This window comes from Vanellus vanellus (assembly GCF_965231255.1).
Source record: "Vanellus vanellus genome assembly, chromosome: 25".
NCBI classification, from domain to species: Eukaryota; Metazoa; Chordata; class Aves; order Charadriiformes; family Charadriidae; genus Vanellus; species Vanellus vanellus.
Window position 1 is genome coordinate 1,939,783 of NC_138930.1, and position 25,414 is coordinate 1,965,196.

The 25,414-nt window shown below is 41.4% G+C and overlaps 1 protein-coding gene across 1 annotated transcript; it reads right to left on the reverse strand.

Annotated features, from left to right (window-relative positions):
• Positions 1–2,919: 2,919 nt before the first annotated feature.
• CRTC1 (CREB regulated transcription coactivator 1) lies at positions 2,920–25,414 on the reverse strand. Its single transcript, XM_082495268.1, has 13 exons — positions 25,398–25,414; positions 23,796–23,843; positions 20,744–20,881; positions 19,889–19,950; positions 18,893–18,987; positions 17,481–17,566; positions 17,026–17,069; positions 16,479–16,699; positions 13,564–13,700; positions 12,732–12,983; positions 5,178–5,264; positions 4,169–4,349; positions 2,920–3,386 (listed from the first exon to the last, which is right to left on the reverse strand). The coding sequence occupies exons 5-13, from the start codon at positions 18,951–18,953 to the stop codon at positions 3,175–3,177; spliced, it is 1,281 nt and encodes a 426-aa protein (XP_082351394.1). The 5' UTR covers positions 18,954–18,987; positions 19,889–19,950; positions 20,744–20,881; positions 23,796–23,843; positions 25,398–25,414; the 3' UTR covers positions 2,920–3,174.

Here is a 25,414-nt window from a genome sequence, read left to right on the forward strand (position 1 = left end):
GGGCTCACGAGATGAAGCACATCTTGTCACACACAGCCGCCATCCGCTTCCCACGATGACTTCATCCGACTCCTTCCCATCCCACAGCACCCTGCTCCGTTTGCCCCGCACGAAAAGGAACGAAACCTGCATTTCTCTCAACTAGATGGTCCCTCATTTTGACAGTTGCATCCAGACGTGTTATTTTTAAATTAAGGCCATTTTAAATGTCTACTTACAAGTCTAATAAACAAGATCTCTTATATACAGATGTAGTTTAAAAAAAATCAGAAGGTAGCCTTTAGCAACAGCTCCCTGTAAAAGTCTCCAGTGAGGAATCTCGTCTCCTACTCGGATGCTTCATTCTGAAGTGACTCTGGTTTTAAAAAAATAGATCACAAACAGGAATTTACATGCATGAGTGTCATCCGAACGAGAGCGCGATACAGACAGAAATCCCACCAAGGAACTACGTGAACGGCAAGAAGCGTATTCAACTCCCATGGTACCTGCGGCTGTTTCAAAGCAAAGGACTCCAAGTCACCTGTGCCCAAATTACTCCTGCTCTTTTAGGGTAATCCTCCTGTTCTAAGCTACCTTTTTTTTATTTTCCTCCTTAAACTGAAAAAGCATTAGCAATCTGAAATAAGCAGACACCAGGAGTTAGCACGTACTACTGGGCTTAAATCCTGACAAAACACATTTTCGACAAAGATGCAGGATAACCTTTCAATTGCGCAGGAAGGAACAAAAGAGAAAGACACAGGTAAGCGAGGAGACCGAAAGAAAAGACATTTTTAGTGCAAATGGTCAACTAATGGCACAAACGTGAGCAAACACGCACTCAGATTAGAGAGATTCCCAACAACGATTCTGCTCAGCAGTGTTTGCATGAATCTCAGGACGGCGTCCCACCGATTTCTGGAAGCACACAGAAACCTAGTATAACTCATTAAGAGTGGTCCAGCGCCTCTGCAGACCTTCGCTATCGCTTGCCGAAAACAGCAAGAAAAATCTCGAGGGGAACGGGACGGGGAGAAGTGCTGAGAGTTTGTTTTGGTTTTGTTTTGTTTAGTTTTGTTTTTTGCTTGAAAGTCACGACAGCTGAAAACGAACGGACACGTTCTTAGACAGAAAGCAAATCCGGCTGATGTGGACCGAGTTGAAAAAAAGCGGGTGTGGGACTACCACACCAGAGGGGGGAATCGACAAACGCAACCCATCTTGAAATGAAAACTAAACCAGCTCTTTTATTGAGGCTATTTATAACCAAAATACCGTGGACGTTCAAGCCCTCCTGCCTGGAAATGCCTTCCTCTAGCAGGTATTCTTTCATCTCACGTGCGGGGTGTTAGGCACAACGTAATTTTTAACTCGTTAATAAGACTCAAAATAATGTTAATTTGTAACTTCTGCTGAAGAGAAGGGTCCTGTACTTACAGATCTGTCGCTGTGCAGATTATAGTGTAACGAAGACAAGGTTTAACAGTGCCCCTGGCAATTACTACAAGCCTGTTGGGCTCTTGATAAAACTTTAAACGTGTTTTTCAAATTTGGGAAGAGTCCCAAGTGCAGAGATCTGGGAATCATCACAAATTCAGCCGTGACACTGAAGTGAAACCACCAATTGAGAGCCAGTGGGTGGTTTGGGGTTTGGTTTTGTGTTTTTGTTTTTAATCTGCCATTGATAAAGTGTCATTCCCAGTCCATTATACCGCAGCACAGAATATTAACGAGGACTAACAGAAATAGTCTATTATAAATCTAACAGAATCTCAACCTGTTTGAGGATACAGTACTACTGACTGCGGAGCAAGCTATTTTTTTTCCCCAGGGTGAAAGAAGGAATATCTAAGTTCCCGCCACCCTGTTTTGACTATATAAAAGGAAAACATCTAGACTTGCCTTAGGCTTCCTTACTTCTGCTCAACATCTGTTTAAAATTCCAGTTAGTTAAAAATACCTATATATATAATATATATAATATATTTCTGGAATAAAACCACAAAAAGATGTACTGTACAAGTATTATGTAGAGTGCTTCAATTGGCTGTATGTAGTTTAGCTACTTTCCTAATATCCAAATATTTAAATAAAAAAACAAAAAGATCATAAATAATGGTAACAGAATAAGTAATGAATACAAATAAAAAATAAAAAATAGCCATCATGATTTGAGCCAGGCATTGCTATAGAAATGCCCTTCCTGTTGCCCAGGAATCTCTCACAAAGTAAAATTAGAAATACGCTCTGCAAGTTAGTCTCCTATATTCTTTTAGCTGCTTTAAAATGTTCTGATCCTTCCTCCGTGATAATCAAGTAATGAATTATAGTACTTTTTTGTGTGCTCAGAAATGCTATATATATATATATGTATACATATATATAAATATATATATTACATATATATTTAAAAAAAAACAAAAAAGCTTTGAAAATAGTGTTTACAGTTGCCTTTTTTGACAAGCCGGCTACAAAAGGCCATCGGGCTGCCAGGCTGCTTTTCCGCTTTGCCAAGTGGGCGAGTTTGCTCGGGGCAGGAGAAGAGGCAGTGGGTGCAGGACGACAGTCAGGGAGACAAACCTGAAAACAAACATGGCATACCCATAAAGGAAGAAGCGTTTTTACTCTATGAAGCAGCTGTCACAAAGCAGAGTCAAAACCGCCGAAGCTCCCCTGGTCCCTCCCAGAGGGTGGCAATGCAGAGATTTGCTTCCCAAGCAGTCGGGGAGGGGGCAGAGGAGGGGGGACAGTCATCGCTTCCCCCTCCCCGTCTCAAACAGCAGCCAACAATTTGGTACGTTAGACAGAATCTCTTTACCCTTGGCTCTGAACCTTCCTCGCCTGCCCAGAAAACACCCCCTTTCTAGTGCAAAGGATAAATTGACAACTTAACGCTGGAGCTTTGGTGGGGGGAAGAGGGAGGGGGGGGGCTCTGGAGAGGAAAAGGCTGATGGAAACTCCTTACTCGTTAATGGCCATGAGTGGATAAGGGGTGAAATACGGCGCGACAGGGAGTAGGGGTCTGCAGCGCTGCAAGCTTAGAACGACAAGCTTTACTCATTGTACATGTTGTACAGGACAGAGCTGCTTGCTCTCGGCAGCTCCGGTTCCGACACGACTGACCCATCGGACTCTCTAGTTCGGCTGGGCTCCAGGAACAAGCGTCATTCCCACGCTCCCGGCGTCCGCGCGTCACAGCCGGTCCATCCTGAAGGTGTCCTCTGTGGCGGGGTCGGTGAGGACCATGTCTGGGTCATTCAGCATGTGCAGTCCATCCAAGGTTAAAGGGTCAATTTTGAGTTCATCCAGAGGGAACTGGGAATCTGTATCAAAGCTGACGTCTCCCACTCCTGCCAAAGAGCTGGTCAGTTCTTTTGATAAGCTGGGAGGAGACTCTCCTGTCACTGCAGGGAAGAGGAAGAGAAAGGTGTCAGTAGGACTTCGCAAATACACATTCGCCAGGCAGACGAGTCATAAAACAGCTTGCAGAAATTCTGGAATAATTTATTGAACTAAGGCTGAAGTCCAGAGGAGAAACATCTATCCTCATTTCCAGCTGGAGGAATTACAGATTTGTCAGAGCATCTCAAAACCATCATAATGACCTAACACAGAGCAAAATTCGTATACGTGTATTCAGGGGCCGCAAAGTGGTGTCACTTCAGTCTCTTTTCTCCCCCTCAGCTTTAGAGGGAATAACCTTAATTTACATGATTCTAATCTTTGGGTGAAATATGGCCTGAACTAGTTTTCTCAGTGGCTTGTGCAGAAATTCTTTCCAAACGTCCAACCGTGACCAGATTTGCTACCATATGTGACACTAAAAACCCCTTCGTTGGCACGCTCAAACAGAGCGGCAGAGGAAGAATTTCAGCTTTTGCCGCTTCTCCCTCGCTGTGACGGAGGACCCAGTAAATTCAGAGGCAGGGAAAGCCTGTAAGACAATGAGCGCTGCCATTGCGGCTCTACCTGTTTGTGGGGATCGAAGAAGAGCCGTCAGGCTCCTCCTCGGCACGCGGGGAATCCGCCAGACCGGTAACACGAAGGTTTACACAAGGTGCAACAAAACCTTCAAAGGCAACAATACCCTTTTCCTTTCTTGGCTCGAAGCGAGCCATTGCGCAACAGAGAGAAACACCAACACCGGGATGGTTTTACTGGTCGGTTAAGTCTGTGGTTTTCTTACCTGTAAGAATGATGTTGGGGATGTTTCCATGGCTGGAGTAATTCAGCTGCTGGGAGTCCTGCAAGCTGCCATGACTGCCGGTAAGTCCCATCATGGCTGCCTGGGAGTAGTTAAGGGTGGAACAGGGGCTGTACAGGCTGTTGGAACTAATGGCGTTTTCTATCATATTAAATTGTTCAAGCTGAAGATCAAGGCACAAAGGAATTATTACTTGTAACCATCAGGAAATACAGCAAAACAACTTACAAAGCACAAATACGGGAAGTAACATCGAAAGAGACAGGCAAACAAATTCATCTTTAGGTTTTGTCGATCAAAATATGGTCTATTTTCACTTAACTTTCCAGAATAGTTTACTGCCAAATTCAGAGTCAAGGGGAATGAGGAGAGGATGGATGCAAAAATAAAATTGTTGGTTTTGATTTCATAAGAACAGAAGAAAAGGTAGCTTTAAAACAAAGTAAACAAACCATAATTCATGCTACTAGCTCAGGTATCTGCCCATCCAGCATCGCCTCTCAGAAGCCATCTCATTTTTTCCTGCTACCAGAGCGTATTTCGTAGTTGAATGAATCAATACGCTGGTTGGCCAAACTAACGAAGGCACGGGTCTGCTGATAGGTTTTGGTACCGTGCAGGAGTTGTTTGCCAAATTCAGGAGTAAATATTGTTACCACCTACAAGTGAATCCTTCCCACATGTAACGATGGTCAGAAATGTGGGGTTTTGAAAATTTATTTTCATTATTTTAAATCCAATAAACTTGGCAGAACACCTTTAAAAACTTCTGCTACAATGGCCAAGAGGGAGGAAGGGGAAGGAAGACTGGGGGAGAAAAAAAAGAAAAAAGAGGAAAAGAAATTCCTGAGTATTGCAAACTAAAAATAACAGAAGTAAAACTACATGGACAAAACGTGATCTCACATAAAATAATCAGAAGTTGATCTATATTTATTTTAAGCTGAAAGTGGCCGAAATATAGCTGAAAATCCGAGATGAATTTGCTCACCTGATGGGATAGGGCATTAGCCTGCCTAGCTGTCATCTGCTGATCATAATAGGAGTCACCAAATACACTCCCCAGAATGGAAGAATGCTGAAAACAAAACAGAGTCTTTATGGTGCAAAAATCTCACAAACAGACGTACCCACGGTGTGTGAGTGACTCCAGCCTTCGACCGATTCTTCTCACGGTTAGTTAGCAGCGCCCTTTATTATTAACAACCACTAACCATCAGCAAATTCATAAAACCTTCAGTATTTCCCTCCAAGACACAAATCCTTCCATGTTACACTGCCTTTTGGTAAGCACAAAAATACAGTCAAGTAAACCAAACAAAACTTCCTCACGGAGGACGTACAACACATAAAACTTCTGATTTATGAAAACAGACAAGTGCACTAGGTAACACGAGAAAGAAAATCACTCTGCAATTTCAGCTTTTTTGTGAACTTTTTTTTTGTTTGGTGAAAGACAAACCCCACACAGAATTAAACTGCACGTTAAAACAAAATGCGGTGCACAGCCAATCACCAGCACGCAGGTAGTGACACTGTCTCTGCAACCTCGTGTTCACAACCAGCCAGCTTCACCGAGACAACAACATGCCAAGATAAAACTGACATTTTCAAGTCATTTCACTTTAGCTGCAGATCAGAAAAGTAAAGGAGAAAGCCCGGTAAAGCATGTTATCAGCAGTTTGAAGGCAAGAATCTCACCAGGAATTCCTCAGCCTTGCTAATTTTTCTGTCCCTTCTAGCATGACAAGTATTTATCAGTTATTTTCCATCATCTTTCAATTATTCTAAAGGTGAACAAGAATTTAAAGTCAATGTTTTACTACTATTCAGTACTGTCCCGAAGAATTGCCAGATATAAAAGAAATCACAGAGAGATCACTTCTTACTTAAAAACTATCACAAATTCTGATACTCCAGCTGAAAACAAAACATCTACTCACAAAGAGAGCATCTATAAAAGATGGTGTCTATAAAAGCCAATTTACATGGAGAGTTGTATCAATCTTGAAAAAAACAATTCAATACCTTGCATAGCATCATAGCATCTTCCAGCTTTTATCTACACACTAAAAGAGGAAGGCTACAGGTTGTCACCTTAGAAACCTAACCAGCATATGAAATTAAGCAAAAGCTGAGAAAATATCAGAACAGAGTTACACCAGCCACCAGTAAAAAGCACTGAACACAGCCAAAGATTAAGATACTCAAAAACCCACAGGATTATGTCCACACAAAAATTTCAGCAAACATAATATTTTAAACATTCTCCTTCCTACATCAGTAGCGTATCTCAGCGCAGCTTATTTGCAGGCTGCATGCAAGGAAAAGAATGGAAGTCTTGTATAAAAAAAACCCCAACCCTAAATTGCCCACAACCTCCATGCGGGGGGACCATCAGGATAGAAGCAACAATATATGCCTTTTCAAGCAAACAAAAACCTTCCCACCTTCAGCCAGAGTCCCGGGCTATCACATTATACGGCCGCTTTTGGCTTAATGTGGCATCAAGGGAGGAATCTGCAGCCCAAGAACGAGCCTCCGCAGGGGAAGGTGGCTGAAAGTTCAGCACATGCTGCGCGTGCTGCAAAACTCCTTGCTGAGCAGATCCTGTTTGATCCAAGAACTGCTCCAAGTGTCACCGCGAAGCACTTTCCACCGGCTGCGTGCGAGGGTGCGGGCACGATTCGAATGCACTTGGAGAAGAGAGAAATTTGCTGCAGAACAGCGCTGCTGGATAACGTCAGAACAGTGGAAACAGCAGCCTCACGGACCTCCGCGGCGCTGCGTTCTGAAGTATGACACTGGCAGAGTCACAAAAGGGACCCGACAACTGCTTCCAAACCTTTGTCATAGGAGATCATACAGTAACTCCTCAGTAAGAAATCATTTAACTAAATGAAGCCAGCTCATCCTTAAGGCTGATTAAATAGAGCCTGTGCCAAGAATAGGGTTTTATGGGCAAAAATAAGATTTTGATTGACTTTCCTGGGCATTTATGACCTGTCACAGCAATGACCACAGAACAATGACGACATCTTTGCAGCTTAACAGCCTACTCGATGCCCTCCTTAGAAGCAGGTAAAAATGGAAAGTGGTTGTAATTGGAACTGATCTTCCAATTTTTCATCTGGTCCTCGAAACTACTGTGACTGCTCTCTCCCTCGCAAATGACAGGGGTATAAGAAAGTTACCAAACATCACGAGCAAAAGCCACATTACACCTCACAAGGGAAAAAGCAAAGCACCACTTCAAGAAAATAACCACACTTTTCCTTAAACCGCTGGTATCTTACTTGCTGCCCAGGCACACTTTGATCAGCTACTCAAACTCCACCTGCTACAAATGTTATTTTTTTCTTTAAAAAAATGGAGTCAGAGCGTAGAGCTAACTCAAGCAAGCAGATCAGGACCAGCTCAGCTTAACTCTATCCCCAGAAAATCGTTCCCATCGGAAGTGGCTTCAGAACTGTGTGATGTTTTATAACAATTTCTAATGAAAAATTTGCGCTTCAGGATGTCACATACTGGACGTGAATCAAGGCCAGTTTGGACCAGCACTAGAAATATAATTGCTATTTGAGAGCTCCAAAGAGGATCAAGGTATTTTTTTTCCTTTAACATCTGACATTTCATTTTTACAGGAGCTTTTCAGAAGTAGGGCAAAACCTAAAATCTCTGCATTCCGCTAAGCATTGTTCCTATCCTAAAAAGTTTGGGCAACATGAAAAATAATAAACAGGAGACCAAAATCTATTTGTGCAAGTCTACGTTAGTAACTGCTAACAAAACATACAAGCCCGTATTTATTCCTCAGCTCTGAAGTATACCAGTTATTACATCTGTAAGCACTGAACTCCCAAAGGAAATCAACTGGGAATGTCATTACTTCAACACTTCAGAGTCCTGGAATAATTTATCAACAACTCAGTGAAAAACATCTTGCTAACACCATCTCCTCCAGAAACACTAGATGAGGTCTGTTTTGTCAACAGTACATCTTCTTGGGTTAATGATGTGGTGACTGCGAGAAAAAAAACCCCAAACCACAAAACCTCTGGCTTAAATTATTAATCTAAAAATACATACCATATTATCCAGTACACAGCCATTCTACTAAAAAAAAGCAGATTTCTATCTAATTGGAACAGTACGCCAGGTGTTAGAGGAGAAAAGCAAAGTAGTAATAAACAAGCCATTGTCAATGAAAAGCCATGCAAACACAAAGCTGAGAACTACAAGCAGAGCTTTTCAATTCGTGTTTGAACAGGAAGACCTTCATATAACAAACACACATCTAAAACACATGAGCAAATAGATTTGGAGATGTGGAAAGATGAAAAATAACTTCTGGTGAATGAACCGTATGCGATAAAAATCAAACCGCAGATTTCTATTTCTAGAGCGTGTCACTCATCATACAGATACGCTGCAGAACGGTTTAACCTAAAATTAATCAGAGAAACAGGAGCAAGTGGAGGACGCCTACCCGGTCACACCTACTCCATTCCACTCTTGTCAGCCAGTGCCAGACTGCTCCACAATGGGCATATTCCGCTGTTGGAACCGATCTGCCTTTACTCGTGGCAGATTACTCTACAGACTAATGGATCCTGCTATTTGGGAGCTGCCCCCAAAATCACAACCAACCCAAATTTTTCTTCCAAACTGTTTTTTCTTCCCCCGTTGCTTCTCTCCACACTTAATGTTTGCGACCACCACCACAGCTAGCTCGCCAGCCACTACTAGCTTTTTGGTTCATTGATGGAGGCAGGAAAGCCATCTCATTTTTAATTTAGCAAAGATAAAGAATTGTGTGGGTATTTTTAAGACGCCAATGCTAAACTAAGCAGTATTAATAAACCCTCTTCCTTTCACACAGAGCTATGGTGTTCCACTTGAAAACAGCAAACCCTAAGCAAGAGTTTATAGGATAAAACAGACCCAGAAGGAAAAATTACAGCCAAGAGTGCGCTCCACCAGGGAGAGCTTGCTGCACTCCAGTAACTTGGACTGACCAGTGGCAAAAAGCCTGTGGATAAAACCAAGAAAGAGTTATTGAGAAGTCAAGGGGGAAAGAAAATCCACACAAAAATCAAAATCGGATGCCCTGCCCAAATGAGAACGGGACCTGAGAATTTGCAGCAAGACTGGCAACAGCTTTGCTCTACATGACAGCCTAGAGGAGTAAGTTTCTTTGAGCCACACACAGAACACAGCAGAACTGGCAGAAGCAGGCAGAAGAGAGAGAAGTTAAGAAGCAATTAAGCAAGGGTTAAGAAAATCCAGACAGTCCTGACACTCGGATCTGTTACTGAGCTTACCAGTGACCTGTCTCTGGCTAATGGCAAGGAGAGACGAAGCTTCTGCTTTGGAACCATGAAGGGGCAGCACTTATTTAGATAGGATCCTCCTTACAGCCTTAAACGTTAAATGATGAAACAGAAAATGTATTTTCAGACTCTGTTGCTCTGGAAGAATTCCCTGCACCTCATTTCTACAGGTGGGATTTAGGAAAAGGGCAGCCCATACAGAGCTATTTTAGCAGCATCAGATTATTTCTGTACCAAAAACGCACTCGCTCCCTTACATTAGGGGCACCCCCAAAGACCGCCTTGTTTTTAACTGTCCTGCTGCTGGCAGATAAAAATTCCCTTTCATAGGTTTACACACACACCAAGCTACAACTTGTGTATCAGACATGTGGATGTATGAGTATATACATACACAGGAAGAAAAACCAGCTAGCATGCAACAAAGCGTGTTTACCAGCCCGTTACTCGCTAGCCACAAGACACAACTGCTAACTTTAAGAGCATTTTCTCCAGGATTTTCTTTCAAAGTGTATGTTCCCACGTAAAAAAAAAAGGTCCTGATGGAAACACCTTTGGCCACCCAAGTGATATTTAGAGCCGCAGGAGTTATCCTGCTGCAGGAGACACTGAAGTTTCCCTCTCTCCCTCCCCTGCACTCCCAACCTCAGCTGTCAGCTCCTGCGTGACACTGCTAATGGAAAGGGGTCTACCTGGAGGTCCTGTCCACGGTACGCCCCAAAGAAATAACTGAGTTTTAACAGCGTTCAAACAGTAGCTTTGATCAATAAAAAGGCAATTCACCAGCTATTGAAAAACTCTGGAACTGAATGAAACTGCAAACAAGATGAGACACCAGTAATGCATGAGGCACATACAGTTACAGTGAGACAACTATGGGTCAGTAATGGAGAGACTCAACTAAAAACAAACACAAGAAGCAAGGCCTGTGGAAGCACAGAGTCCCTTACTTGAGGGGAGCTGCCAGGAGAGAAGCCTTGATTGGAGACAGGAGAGGTGGGAGACTGGTTGGCTGGGGATCCAGCATTACTGCGGTACTGCTGGAGTGAAGCCTACAGAACAACACAGAATTAAAGACCATGGGATTGATGGAAGGTTGGAAAATTATAAACTTCTGGCGTATACAGCTCGAGGAAGCGGGGAGAAACCATCCTCTTCAGCAACTCTCGGCTATGCATGAAGACATGATTGCTGTGAACAATGCCGCAAAAAGGAGAGAGTTAAGATATCAGCGTGGCATGGTCTCGTCTGACCGAATGGCTGAGAGCAGGGCAGTGCTGTTGTACAAGCAAAACTGTTGAAATATTTTCTCACTGTTCTCAGTTACGCTCAATTAAAAAAAAAAAAAAAAATCTGGTGAGCCAACAATTTAGGGAAACGAAGTCTCAAAAGCTGGGAATAACTCAAAAATAATTTAATTTATTCTTCAATTTAACTGCCATACCCACACATTCTTAACCTGTGTTTACACTGCTCGGAAATCCTTCCTGTATAGCTCCTCCTCGTCTGAAATAGCCTGAGTGTGTTATCAAGACTGAAGTGTAGAACCACACAGACCGGAATCTTTCTCAAAGCCGCATTTTACCCCAGGATATGGAACAGACATTGTCTGAGAATTCACACTACGTTTTGCAGGTTTATATTAGCTATATTTACACTGTTCTCAGTCTTCTTGAGAACACATTTTCAAAGATTTACCTTTTTTTTTTTGTCATAAAGAACCCTGGATTTGAACAAATTAATAATCTTAATAGCGATCTAAATAGTATGTTGCGGTAATTAACATAAATAGTAAGTACAGCTCTTCTCATTATACTTCCTTTAGAAATTAACAGATGATTGAGGAAAAACTGCAATCCAGTAGTTCTAAGAAAAGGACTAATTTAACCAGAGAGCTTTGCAGTGCGGGAGAACGCTGTACTACCAGTGCTTCCTGACAGCAAATTCTGCAAATCTCAAGAAAATACGTCTTTGTAGCTATGCATTGCTACTTATGCAGTTTAAGCAGACGTCCAAACTACAGCAAAATGAATTTCAATATTGCTTTACAAAAACTGCATAGAGGTTGCCAGTGAGACCAAAACACAGCTCAGACGGCTTGCTGGTAACCTAGCTTTAAACTTCAGTTTATGTATGAATTATTTCAGTTTCTTTAAAAGATAAGCACAGCACCCTAAAAGTGAAGCTCATAGAGAAGTTTAGGATGACGAAAGCAACACAGAAAGCAAAGAATGAAAATCAGAATTATCTGTACTGGTAACTACATGCGTATCAGAATCAAAACACTGGGACACATTTTGAGTGGGTCGGTATCCTTTCCACTGCTGGATTTGTCCTTCCCTCTTCCCCTTCCAATCCTGAAAGGGAAGCAGCAGCTTCTTTCAGCACAAACTGTTAAAAATTTCATCCACAAATCAAATCCACGATCAAGTGCTAGATCAATAGACAATGATTTCTTCTCATTCTCAAACCAATTACTGTCACTACGACACTGCCAGGAGGACACAACAGCTCAGACAACCGAGATCCTACACAGCAGGGCAGAAGGAGCAGAGAAGCGGCTGTGAAATTCTTCCCTAGCTAGCCTGTAAACCTGATCTTGCTCTGCATTTTGGATTTTCATACGCTGAGACAGACAGAACGTGTCATAACAGACCATGTTAAAACAAGCAAGAAAAGAAATGTGTCCATAATCACCGGTATACGTATGTATATGCTCCATTTCTTCTGTGCATCTGAAGGCAGCCACAAATCCAATTTTTGAAGATAACAACGCATGCTCTAAAAGTCCTTAACATGGAAGAGTTCTAAATATAGAAAATACCTGGTTCTCTCCAACTTTTGGAAAATGCTTGTTAGCAGGTTTCTTTATCAAAGTTCTGTTAACTCCTCCAGTCTACAGCACACTGTATAACACACGGTGTGTTGGGGGTGCATTGCAATTAACAGCCTGAAAATGTATCACTGCAATGGCAGCAGCAAGATATAAAATAAATACTGATATATTTAAGCTCGTCTGATCAAACACAGAGTCATTTTATGAAACTAGGGCCACCCTAAGCGTACATTAAAATAATTTTAAGTCTACTTCAGACTCTGCCTAAAAGCGTACTTATTACAAGGGCTGTCCAGCTCGACCTCCGACACTATGCTGTACGCTACCAGGTTTTCCAAATGAAAGCTCGATCGTTTTCAGCTGTGCCCAAGCTTACCGAGTTGATGTCTATGCCCATTGATGGTTGGGTCTGGCTGCCCGGAGGTGACTGTGGGATGGTAGAAGGTACCGTGACGGAGAGCGGGGGGAGCTGCGTTCCTCGCTGTAAACCAGAGGTCTGCATTAAAGGAGTGTTCTGAGGCAGGGTACTTGCCACCTGGGTCTGCTGCTGTTGCTGGGAAGATGTCTGGGTAAAAAATGGATATGGAGGAAGCTGCTGCTCCAGAGACAACGCATCCATAGCCACGGCCTTGAAAAGAAGAATCAAAATCATCCACGCTGGCAGGTGATTTCCCTTCATTTTCAAGCACATCAAGCTTCACACCAAGTGACTGTACTAAGTCAGTCTCATCTTGCATTTAAAAAATGTTACCGAAAGGTTCAGAAACAGTCAAGAACATGTTTCAAAAGACTTAATATCACCTCCAGTGTACAATAAACAAATACTCTAAAAGCCCAGCTGAATGTCCAGGTCAGGAATTGACAACCCAGGCAGACACGGAGTCACGCTTATGAAATCAATTTAAAAAGCTAATTGAGCTTCTCTCATGAATTAGAGAAATGTCTTTCAAATTTGACAACTAACTCTGGGACAACACCATTACAGAGAAGTGTCCTAATAGATGTTTTTTACCATGGTTCTAAAAAAGCAAAAGTAAAATGTGCCCTCTCTACAAACCTCTCCCTTTTTAAGGCTCTGAATTAATGAACACACTTAAAGAAGAAAATTACAGAACAAGAGAGATTAAGTTACAGCCAGCTTCTCCCTAGGTAGAGTAAAACAACTCATCTGTGATTAAAAACATTTAATTCTCCGAGTAAGTTCCTACCTGAGTAATTGGTGACAAAGGGGAAAGCGTAGGAGACATTTGCTGTGACTGTGGTCGTCTTGAGTCTGCACTCAAGGAGAGGGGACTGACGGCTGGCTGACGGTGCTGCTGGGAAGGGGCTGGCGTTGTCGTCATTCCTGCCAGGAAGGAACAAACCATCTTACACGGGAACAGAGCGATGGTTTATTGATACTTGTATAGAGGTAATTACCTAAATGATGAAAAATGAAAGGCGTTAAGCGGACAACCACTTAATGCAAAGTGCTGAATGCGCCTCGACCAATCAGGCTGAAACTTGTTAGCTAATTTACAATTAATTTTGTCAGGCTGAAGAGCATCGGGATGAGAGGAGGATCCCTGTGGATTATCCTGGACCATACCCAGTCACGGTTGTTTGGGTTCGTGCACATATACTGACTCGAAATCGAAATAGGCAGAGCAGCTTCAGCGGTTTACAGAAACCACAGGTATCGTTCTCACACGCCTCCCGGGCTGCACACACTGAACCCAGGAAAAGCACATTCTGCTCTATTTGTGAAGGCTCAAACTTCAGGAAGAAGATAACAGATCTTATAACAAGCCTAATCAGAAGGCACTTGAGATATTATAAAAGCAAACACCTATTTAATGGAAAATGCAGAAGAAAAACTGGTTACACAGGAAGTACTCCATTTTTAACGGCATACCAGTGCACAGGAAGGCAGGAAATATCCTTCACACTCCAAAGAGCCACAACCTAGCAAGCGGTAAGGATAAACAATTCAAGTGTTGTAATTTTGTTCAAATTCAAGACAAAAATCTGCAAGTTTTGAAACCTTCCCCTATTTTCTGCCTCACCCTTAAGAGGAACCGAGACACCCTGGAAAGCGATTTCAGGTCAATCTAGCTAGCGAGCTGTTCTTCCAGAGCTGCCAGAAAGGAGGAATTCACAAGAGCCTGCGAGCTCCTAGGCGCTTGGCAAACGCTCAAGGCTCCCAGGCAGGCTGCCAGGGAGCCAGGAAGCCCGGGCTGCCAAGGAGCCAGCAGGCAAACTGGCTCAAAACAAGCAGATTCTGAAGACTGCCTGGCTTCCCCTGCGATGTTTTCAAAATCAACACCGTCTCACGGAACATGTCAGTGAACCGACAAACTCAAATGCACAAATGTGTAGTCTTAAATTGCCGGTCGTTCTTTGTAACCTGACAGGTGTTTGTTCCCCCACCTTTTCTTGGGGCTGCTGAGGGCAGGCCTGTGCAACGCACTGAGCTCCTGCAAAAGGTTCAAAAGCCTTTGCGTTTTCTGCTAAAGAGCTAGAAGATAAAGAGAGGCAAGGAGGGTTTGGAAAAATCCGTTAGAAAAGCACCAAACACTGACTATGCCAAAGATTAAACTATGGGACAGTCTCCAAAGAGAAGCAGAAAATCATCAATGAGTGTATCTTTTTAATTTGTTATGTCTTTCAGAGATCAGGAAATGTTTTCAAAGCGACTATATACTTACCGGTTTGGTTTTATACTATTTACTTTGCTAATTACGGTACAGCAAAAAAATCTAGCGACCCGATCTGGCCTAACTCCAGCAAAGTAGTTTGTTTCTTTTTACACACACAATAGCTCTCTGCGCACAGACTCGCCAAGTTCTACTTGAGTGACAGCCCATCCCCGAAACTTTACATACTCTCTTCCAAGACCAGAACGCTCGTTAAAGGATGCTGAAAACTGCTGACCTACTCTGTACTTAAACGGTGAACCATCTTCTTGCTTCATTCTTAAATATAACTGCTCAGTCATAACACTACATTAACCTGATTAGAATTATTTCCTTTTCCCAATATATGAGAGGATTTTTAAGTGGGGAAGGGAATCCTGCCTAACACAGGAAATAGACTTGTATTTTTGGATACAGCGCCTCATTTCTATTCTAGGAATCAACTGACTGCAATTGTCACTGACAATAAAAAAGGCAACCCTTTTCTCAACTATTTGAGTACGACTCAGTGAAATTTTTTAAAAAGTAACAATCACCAGTTTAGGCTATTTGCCTAGAAAGTTAAATTTAATCCTGAAATTATCAGGTGATCAGTAAATTATAAATTGCCAGCATGGCAAATAGTGTTTGTTTGTGGTTTGGGGTTTTTTTTTTAAACGAAATTACCAGTGTTGCCAAAGTCCAAAAACCCCAACAAATACAACTCAGACTCACTATGCCGAACAGCTCAAACAGCAACAGCACTTGAGCAGAACTTGCAACTAGGAAGGCAACAATTTCAACACAGAGGCACCACAGTGAGAGCTGTGAGAAATTAAGGTGTGCACTTGGCTATTATTTCCCAAAGCCTGCTATGTTACGAAGCCTGAATATTCAGGATAGTTTCAAAAGTTAAGTGGTCAAGCTTACAAAAACTAGCACGCCTTGTAAAGGCTCCACATAAGTCTCGATTACTTAAAAGAGAAAAATTGGTTCAGATGAAGCAAGCAACATTCTCTCTCCAAAAGAATTCTCACACAGAAAAAAAAAAAAAAACAAACCAAACATTCTAAAGGAATGAAAACAAAAGGCCTTAAGATATTTCCATAACACAAGTGCTGCTGGGGTTAAGTACAATGAATTACAAGGGAGATACCTTCGGATGCCAGTCTCTCCTGTAGTCTTACACATAAAATTAACAAACAAAATAATTAAAAAGGCAGATTTGGGCACCAACAACATGAGAAAAACGAAAGACAATCTGTAAGTCATGTAACTAAATAAAGCTTTCTCAATTTTTCCTGCAGAAACGGCTTGATAAAACTTGTTTAGAAAGAAACATCAATCAACAGCGAAGCGCAATTACCTCTCAGGCAAAACAGTAACATTCAGCAACGCAACTTCCATAATTTAAGACAAGTGACATATTATGGACAATCTGTAAAAGCCCCTCAGCGCTATGACCTTACCCTGATTGGCAGTGCTGATGCCCAGGTGAGTCAGATTGGCAGCAAGATTTCCGGTACTATTGGAGCTACTCAGGGCCGGGAATGTGGATTCCTCAGGATCTAACGGTGTTGGGAGAGGGGAAGGGAAATGGATGTTTGTCAGGTCTGGCAGAGAGCCACCTGTGTTATGCGTAGCAGGAATCAGCGTTGTAGTGTTTTCCTGGTCAGCTGAAGGAAAGATGCTAAATACGGGAGATGGGGGGGGGAAGAAAAAAAAAAAAAAAAAAAAAAAGACATCTCAATTTAAATTTCGGCCTGGACAGATCTTTGTAAAGTCTATTTTAAAAAGGAAGGTGCCATATACAGAACTATATATTGTATTTCTGATAAACCAATCAGAGATATAATAGCCAACAGGTCTCTCACAGAGGTTCTGGCTTGTATCTATCACAGCGTTGTATCATCTAAGGACTTTTCAGAAAACTCAAAAGCAAGAGGACATTCAATATATAACACTCATTCCTAAAGATCTCAATGCTCTTAAAAAAAAATAAAGCTCAAAACTTACTTGATTCCTGGAACTTCACATGATTTAGGTCTCGATGACCCAGTCTAAAATAGAAGGAAGACATTTTTAAAGGCAAAGGTACTGCCAGAGATCAATGCTTAGGATATATTTCAACTAGTACATTTTATTTAATTTAATACATTTCTACAGAAGAGCTATTCTTCTACACAAGAGTTCTGTGAAGCTCTTAGAAGAAGATATTTGTCACCTTTGTTGTTTTATCAGCCCAACAAGGCTCAAATTTAAGGAGTTTCTCCTGATTTAATCAAACACGTGTATGCACACATACATATAAAATGCCTCTCTGATCCAATGTTCAGTGATTTGTCACTAATTATAGCATTTAATCTCTAATCTCTGCAAGTAGTTTGTTTTGGTTGACAATATTTCGAGCATTAGTTTACCTAAATATGTTTAGAAAATAAACTCTACATTTAGAAATGTGCGATTCCTACCTTTTTAGTGTCCCATCCTTGCTTAGAGAGGGTTTTGTCTGCCTCAGAGGTGGTTTCCTCCATTCCAGGGACAGTCAGTAATAAAACTAAAAAATGAGAACGAAAGGAATCATATCATAATATTGAGCTTCTCAGTAAGAAATTTTCAGATTGGAAGTTTAACCATCTGAAAACTCTTAACTAACCTATTATCGATAAATAAGAAATAGTGGCACTCTACTGTTATAAGATCGAAATTTTAGAGAATGAACACCAGAAGAGACTAAAATTGTATTTAATTAACAAGGAGACATTATCAGCTTAAAAAAAAACCCAAAACATTAATACTTAAAAAAAGTTTGGCATCCAATTTAGTCTGCTTAGATCTAAATGGAAGAGTGTATCTTGGGATCTAATTTTTCCTATCTTTTGAATTTTGCACGAGTGATCTACACCTGCTGCATCTAACGGGTGGCCAACAAGCCAATTCCAGCGGGGAAATATCTGGACCATTTCCCCTGGGATAGAGAAATGCTATAAAGCTGTTAATTCTCTGCATTCCAAGCACATTTGTATGTTCAAAGCAATCAACTGTTTCATCATGCTAATAGCAAGGTGACAAAGAAACACCAAGAGAAAGCCCAGTCAGAGATGTATCAACAGAAGCCTTTCACACTGATCACGATGAATCCATATTTATGCAATACTGCTTAAGATGACCATTATTTAATGTTTTACAGTTCTAGAAGTATATGGAAGAGCTGCAGTACAGTGCATACTCATCTGAGTGGTGCATATTCACCTGTCTCTGGGTGGTTGTTTAAGAATTAAATTTCTCTGCACAGATTTAAGAGTTTTTAATGTATTTCTTGAACTGACAGCAGGAACAAGGGCCAGCAGAGGGCACCAGAATTGTTAGTGCTGGAGGGCTGTGCTGCTCCAGCCTGTGACTAGAAATGTTGTCAGAGCATTGTTAGTAAGCGCTGCCTCCGAGGGCATAGTCACTGGTGATCGCAATCCCATAAATAGAAATTAGACGAAGTCTTGTTATATTACGATATTTTATCGCTGACCATGAAACCCCTGTGATCTCTACCCTTTTCTGGAAGTTACTACAAACCTCTGATACCACTGAGAGCAGTTTAACCACCAGAGTCCCACAAGCCCAGATGACATTTCCCCATAGGGCAAGGTCTTAGAATAAGAGAATACGGGGTTCAGGAAAATGTTCCATCAGCTTTGTATGGTCTTTTCTGGATTTCAGCACCCAGAAGAGGAAACGTTGCCTTTTGTTCCAATTCCTGCATAACTGAATCTAGAAAGTGTTATGCATACACGTTTTTATAGAAAGATGAACATCGTACATGTGCGTATAATCTGAAGTACAATGCTTTTGAATGTTACAAATATTTTTACTGTTTTTCTCTGTTTACCTCTTTTCTGCTGCATGTCCTGTGACCCTCCTGAAAAGGATTCTTGTTGAGTTGGAGTCATAGTACTCTGGTGCAAGGCAGAATCAGAATTTGTCCTGAAAGGAAGGCAAAACCGACATATTTATTGTCAGTTTCTCTAAATAAAAGAATGTTTATCTCAGATAAATGTAACCAACTGGGTAAAACCTGAATATTCTGCATTAAAAAAAATGGAAACCTATATATGACGTATACCAGCCACAATTTCCTTGTGAAACAATCAATTTCCAGAAGTTAGTTCACGTTTGACAAGCAATTGTTTCAATAATGGGATTGAGAGGAATACAGGATGAACTGGTTGCTGTCGTTAGAAAATGATTTGATATGCTTTGTTAAGATTATGCATGATCAAATAATGCAATTTTTAAGTTGAAAGCTGCTTATACATACTTTGGTTATGCTAGTCTTTGAAAAGAAAGCATCCCTGTTTCACAGGGAGGGAAAACAACTGGTTCAGGATACAATTATGTTGTGGAGATGGGAACCTCCACGGTCAACACATCTCTCATGACAAACTGTCCTTTGCTCGGGAATGTAGGCCACCACTTCAGCAACTCAGCACCTCAATGTCAGGAGCATGAGGGGTAGGAACGGGCAACTCAGTGCTCCTTTCCACTCGAACGCTTGTGAGGGCAGACTAGCCCAGATTCTGCGCAGTGAGAAATATCCAAGCCTTTTACAACTCAACAATTTTGGAGTATGCCTTGGAATACCTGGCAAGATTTACCCTTAAAAAGATCACATTAGCTGATACACCTTAAGTTTAAAAGTGAGTCATCAAAAAGAATAAGCATAATAGAAGAAAAAAAATCAATTTCAAAATTCAAGAAGGTATGGCAGTTCAGATGACCAACTGCTGTGGGGAACAATAAAGGCCTTTGTTGCACATGCAAGTGTTGTAGTATCAGAGAACACAGGCCAAATACTAGCACACATGCACACGATTGTGCTACGAACCTTCTCCAGCTTGTGTCCGACGGAGGTGACAGATACACAGTGCCATATGGACAGCTGTCCACGTGATTCCATCAGTTAAGGGGAAGAACATCACTTTCTCACTTAAGTAGGATGCCTATTTGAAAGCTTTTTCTAAGGAATAATTCAAATTACCCTGTCAGAACCATTAAGTTCACACGAGAAAGGCAGGCAGGCAGGCCCCCTATGGGGAACATACTGACTTTAAAAGGACACTCAAAATATTTTCTGGATTGTTGTAATGTTTGAGCAAGAGGACAACCATCCTCCTTCTCCCTTTCTGAGCATCTAACTCCTCCCTGAGCAGCCATCATCACTCCACTCTCCCACTCACACAGCCCCTTTAGCCCCATCAAGCCAGTCTGATTGCGGCACATTTTAAGCCAGTCAGAAATAATAAGCTAATTCATTTTCACAAATGGCAAGAAGAAATAGCGCTTGGCAAATGCTAAACTGATGAATCAACTTGTAATAAAATGTACAATGAACCGCAAAGAATTATTCTGGTTTAGATTTACTCAGTTCTGAAGGGAAGCTCAGTTTCACCAAGACCGCCTTGTCTCTTCCATCAAAGGATCTCAATCCCTCTCAGCTTCATGTGTATCATTATCCCCACTTAGAGCTGAGGAAAAAAGGTAAATGCTTACTTTACAGAATAGTAGGTATTTATAGACCAGATCACAGTTCAGAAAAAGCAGAAGACATTAACTGCACAGAGATGGGAAGCAACTGCACTGACGGGTGAGGAGGGGAGGAAGAAGGGAACTATAAAACCTGAAAACTGTGATATTTTTGGAAAGGTAGGTGTTCACTGCCAGCTCATAAACCAAAGGATATTTGTCTTCCATGTTTATCCACAGAGAGAGGGCGTCGATGTGGGGAGCCGAGGCGGTTTCTGTCACGATACACTCTGTCCACCAGCCCATGATGCCGAGTTGTTCTGCTTGTGTCCAATCCTGATGACTGAAAAGGAGTCTGAGAGAGACACACGAAGTTATAAGCAGAAAAATACATGCACAAGCACCCAGAACCTATTCATATTGTATGCAAGGCTGTATTAGTCTAAGGAATAAAACTCAAAAAAGATATGGACAAGTGTAACCATGTAAATTTTTCCTCCAGCAGTATTTTCACAATAGCCATGGAAAGCAATTACCAAGGCTATCTCTTCCAGACAGAGATTAGACAAGTGGAGGCAGACCATGCTCGACCTGCCCTCTCATAAATCAGTACTGCTCTCCAACCTTTGTAACTCTAAAATACCACAAATGAGTGTGGCAGGGAGCCTACTGACAACTGCCGCTTACATTCCCTCGGTGTAGCATGCAGCATGCATCCAGAAGGAACATGCTGACGACCAGAGCTTCAACTACAAGGGCAGGAGATGCAGGAAGAAGATGCACAGTGAGCCTAACATTCACCAGAACACGCCACGTTCTCTCAAGATTTCCTTTCACCCCTCCTTTCAGCAAAATTATTTTAAGGGGACACTGATAGGATTAAAAGAAAAAGAAAAGCAGTTTCCTTCCTCCTCTGTCTAGAAAAAATTACAGCAGCCAATATTTTTGAAGTGATTTTCATTTCCTTCAGGTTGCACAGTGAACCTAGCTGGGTTAATTCCACCTTGAATCTTATCGGCGCTGATATCTTGAGAGCATTTACTTGTCAGCAAGTGATTCCAGAGAATGAGGATGGCAGAGAAAGGACAGGGAAGATGAATTCCCAGGGAAAACTGGAAAACAACTACATTTTCAAAAGCCCTTCCCAGTGTACACCTGCGGGGGGAGAAGGGGGAAGTACCGAATGGTCAACCTCTACTTGTACTTCAACAGCAATATATGGGTCTCCGGGGAAAAAAGCTACACAGTCTTCCACTCCTTGCCAATGTGAACAGCTTTGCTGAGTCCCTCAACACCATCTGTTTGGAAATCCAAAATTTCCTCCTCCATTCAGGTGCTGCACGTGGCAAATGCACTGTCCTGTCTGCCAAGCCATGAAACCATCTGGCTTCCACATTAATCTTTCTTTTTTTTTTTTTTTTTTCCTCAAGTGTCCAGCTTTGGCTGTTTAAATGATTATTTCTAAAAGTTTTAAATTATTTTTAAATGTTTTGTTTGTAATAACTTTCTAAAGAGTCCTTCTACTATTTTAAACTCTCTTCTATTTAGCAAATATTAGTCTCCTCTCCCTTTAGGCACACACAACCTGTGTTAATATAAATGGATGCAAAGTGGTTGTGGTGTTTATTTTCGCGTTACAGGGCCAACACTTTATATGCAGCAGAATATTGCTTAAGTCAACACGGGACTAGCGAGAGAGCACAGTGACTTTTTACTGTACACTCAGTCATTAAGATCACTGTGCTTTGCTTCAGTTCCTTAGCAAGTATGACTTTCTTGTGTGAAGACTCAGAAAACTCAAGTCAAATCTCAATTTTAAGTAATCTAAATTAGAACACGTTGGTTTAATCTCTGGTGCAAACACTAAACAAAAACCTAGTTCTACCTACGTGGCACCACACAGAACTGGGAGTATTCATAATTCCAAAACAACAACAAAAGTTCTTAAACTCTTCTTTGTACTGTTGTTACATCAATTCTACCCCAAGAAGCAGCAAAATTTGCAAATACGTGTGCTTGGAAGGTCAACGAGAAGCAATTTCCTATGTCAGTGGTCTCAACCACAAAGTAACTAAAAAAAGGAGAAGCCGGTCTGAAGCATACAGAATGCAGACCTCACCTGGAATTTAAAAGGAAGCCAGTGCATATTAGTATACAGACAAAAAGTTGAACACAAAAATAGTTATTTCTTAAGTTTTCCCTTTTTTTGGCACAACTTCTATATCAAAAAGACAACAAAAACCTAATTTGAGTGCAACAGTGGCACAAGTAAACACGGACCATTCCCTGTCACAGGGCTACAATTTACAGAGCGAGGTTTTGGGCAATGCAGTTCTCTGGCTTTCCAGGAACAAAGATCCCAGCTGAATCCCTAACTTGCTCAGGGAAAGCAGAAAAGCAGAAAAACACTTGAGAAAATGGGTTTCACCTCCACGAGGTCTGGCTTCTCCCAGCAACCATCCCATGGAACTTACGCTGGACCAAACACCAGGAAACACACCTTCATTAAAATCCCCATCCCTGCAGGGCACGTGATGCTTAAATATAGTAAACAACAGTGATTAAAAAAAAAAAGAACAGATCTGAGCATCAATTTTATTTGGATAATGAAGAACTAGAACTGTTTCACTTCCCTGAACATTCAAGGATTTGAGATCAGAACCCAAACTCCATAAAACATTAAAAAAAAAAAAACAAAACAGCTAAATACAGACAGGAAGGAAAAAGCTCAGTGCTCTAAAGCAACAGTGTCCCGTTAAGATTTATCATCAAGACATTGACTTAAGCAATAAAAACGAGCAAGGTGGATGAGGGGGAAAGAGAGGAGTGGTACCTACTGACAGTTTACATTTCGGTGCCTCCTGGTGACAAGCAGCGTTTGGGTAATCATTCTGCCTTTCCGGATGGAGTTTAACATGCAGGCTAAGTGCACATGCTCAGAGATCGCTTAAATCACAGGCCAAGACAGTGCCAAATAAACCACCGCCTGCATCAAATTAATCCCCCATAAATCATAATTAATCACATGACAGACCACAGCAAGTCCAGGGAGTCTGTACAGGAATTATTATGCATGTTCCAAACTGGGATGCATGGCAAAACCTGTATTTATGTGACAGACCATAACTCCTTTGGAGCTGGGACGGTGAATCAAATAAATACTGTGCATACCAGAAAAAAGTGTAACATGTGCTAAAATACGTATCTACCTGGGCAAACAGTACACCAGTCCTAAATACGTATTTGCACAAACCTAAATACTTGTTTACCAAAGAGACAGGAACTGCTCCAAAGGCTTCTGCCAGAGCTCCGTTGTGCTGTAAATGCAAAGAACCAAAATTCTCAGACACCAGCACTCTCACCAGAGACAAGGCTTCACCTGATCGGCACATCGTACAAGTATCTTTTGGCAATTTCATCGTACGTTAGCTTAAAATTGAAAAACCTGGATAGCATTCATCACTGATACAAATACATGGTTTTATTTTGTCGCTTGTCACCAGTTGTTATCTGTAACAGTATCAACTTTGAATTTTTGTGTGTGCGTGTGTGAAAAAATACATAAAACCACGGAGTTTAAGGACAATTTGTTTCCGTATCCTCCTCTAGTAATTCATAAATTTTTGAAGCACTCCATTCGTTTCAGGACTAAAAGAGTCTATGTAAAGACGGTCAGTCATGGCAATCAAGCCCCAAAATACTGAAATACTATTGCTTAAAAAGAACAGTAACAACGAACCTCCTTAACAAGAAACTAAAGACAAAATCTTCAACAGACCAGACACTTGTGGAGTAACACTAAAGACTTCATAACATTACAAACCTCTGCACTGTATTCCCTAAAGGCAACCAGATTAAAATAGACATTTGCTTCTCCTCTTGCACAAGATTCAAGCTTTTAACCTCCACAAATTCAGCTGTCTACATGTATGTCAAAATGCGTAGAGGACGTCATCAATAGTTTCTCTGTATTTATTAAGTCCGCCTTCATCAGAAAACCACAAACTGCAAAATTTAATTCTTACCACATCCTTGTGAGATAAAATACAAATGTTACTGCTCAAAAAAGGAAAACTAATGCAGAAATTTTAATTATTTTGAGCACCCTAAATCAACAGAAATCAGGAGTCCCAAAAGCATCCATCACCTAATCCTTTCCACTGTACAATATCTTCCGTCCAAACATGCTTACTAACAGCAAAACATTCACATAAAACACTGATTTTCTGTTTATAGTTACCTCTGGAGTCACACCACCAGGAGAAAAAAAAACAAAACAGTACATCCTTACATTTACTTTTCAGCCAGCCCAAAGAAAAGTGACTACTGTGATACCGGACTGTGTCCCATTCCCCCTTCTCTCCCCTAAACCCCATACATTACTCCCATGGAACATACACAATGCCACGGGGTACTTTCTTCCACATCCCCGTCTCCCAGTGCTTTCCACATCCCCTTGCATCACCTGCTTCCATTTTCGCATTTGAGTCTACAGTATCTTCGCAGATTTCATTATGAATTTGGTATTGAACAAAAAAAAACACCAAAATAAACCAAACCCACCTCCAAGAATGTTCACTGACAAAGAAACTGCATCGCTTCTGCCTGCTCTTGACACAAAGGCATCACAACTGGGGACAAGAGAACTAATATCTAACACTAGATATATACAATACAAAAATATCTACACATCCCATACACAACTATACTCCTTTCCAAAAAAGCAAAAATTTTTAAACCAGGGTGCTTTGCTGAGGCAGCAGTGCTGTGTTCTGAACCAGCAGCTACCTCATGGTCTCCTGTGAGGAAAAAAATAGCACGCAGCCACAGCATTAATCAGTGAAAAGAAAGAAACACCCAATTAAACTCACCTGGAAGGGCAGATCCA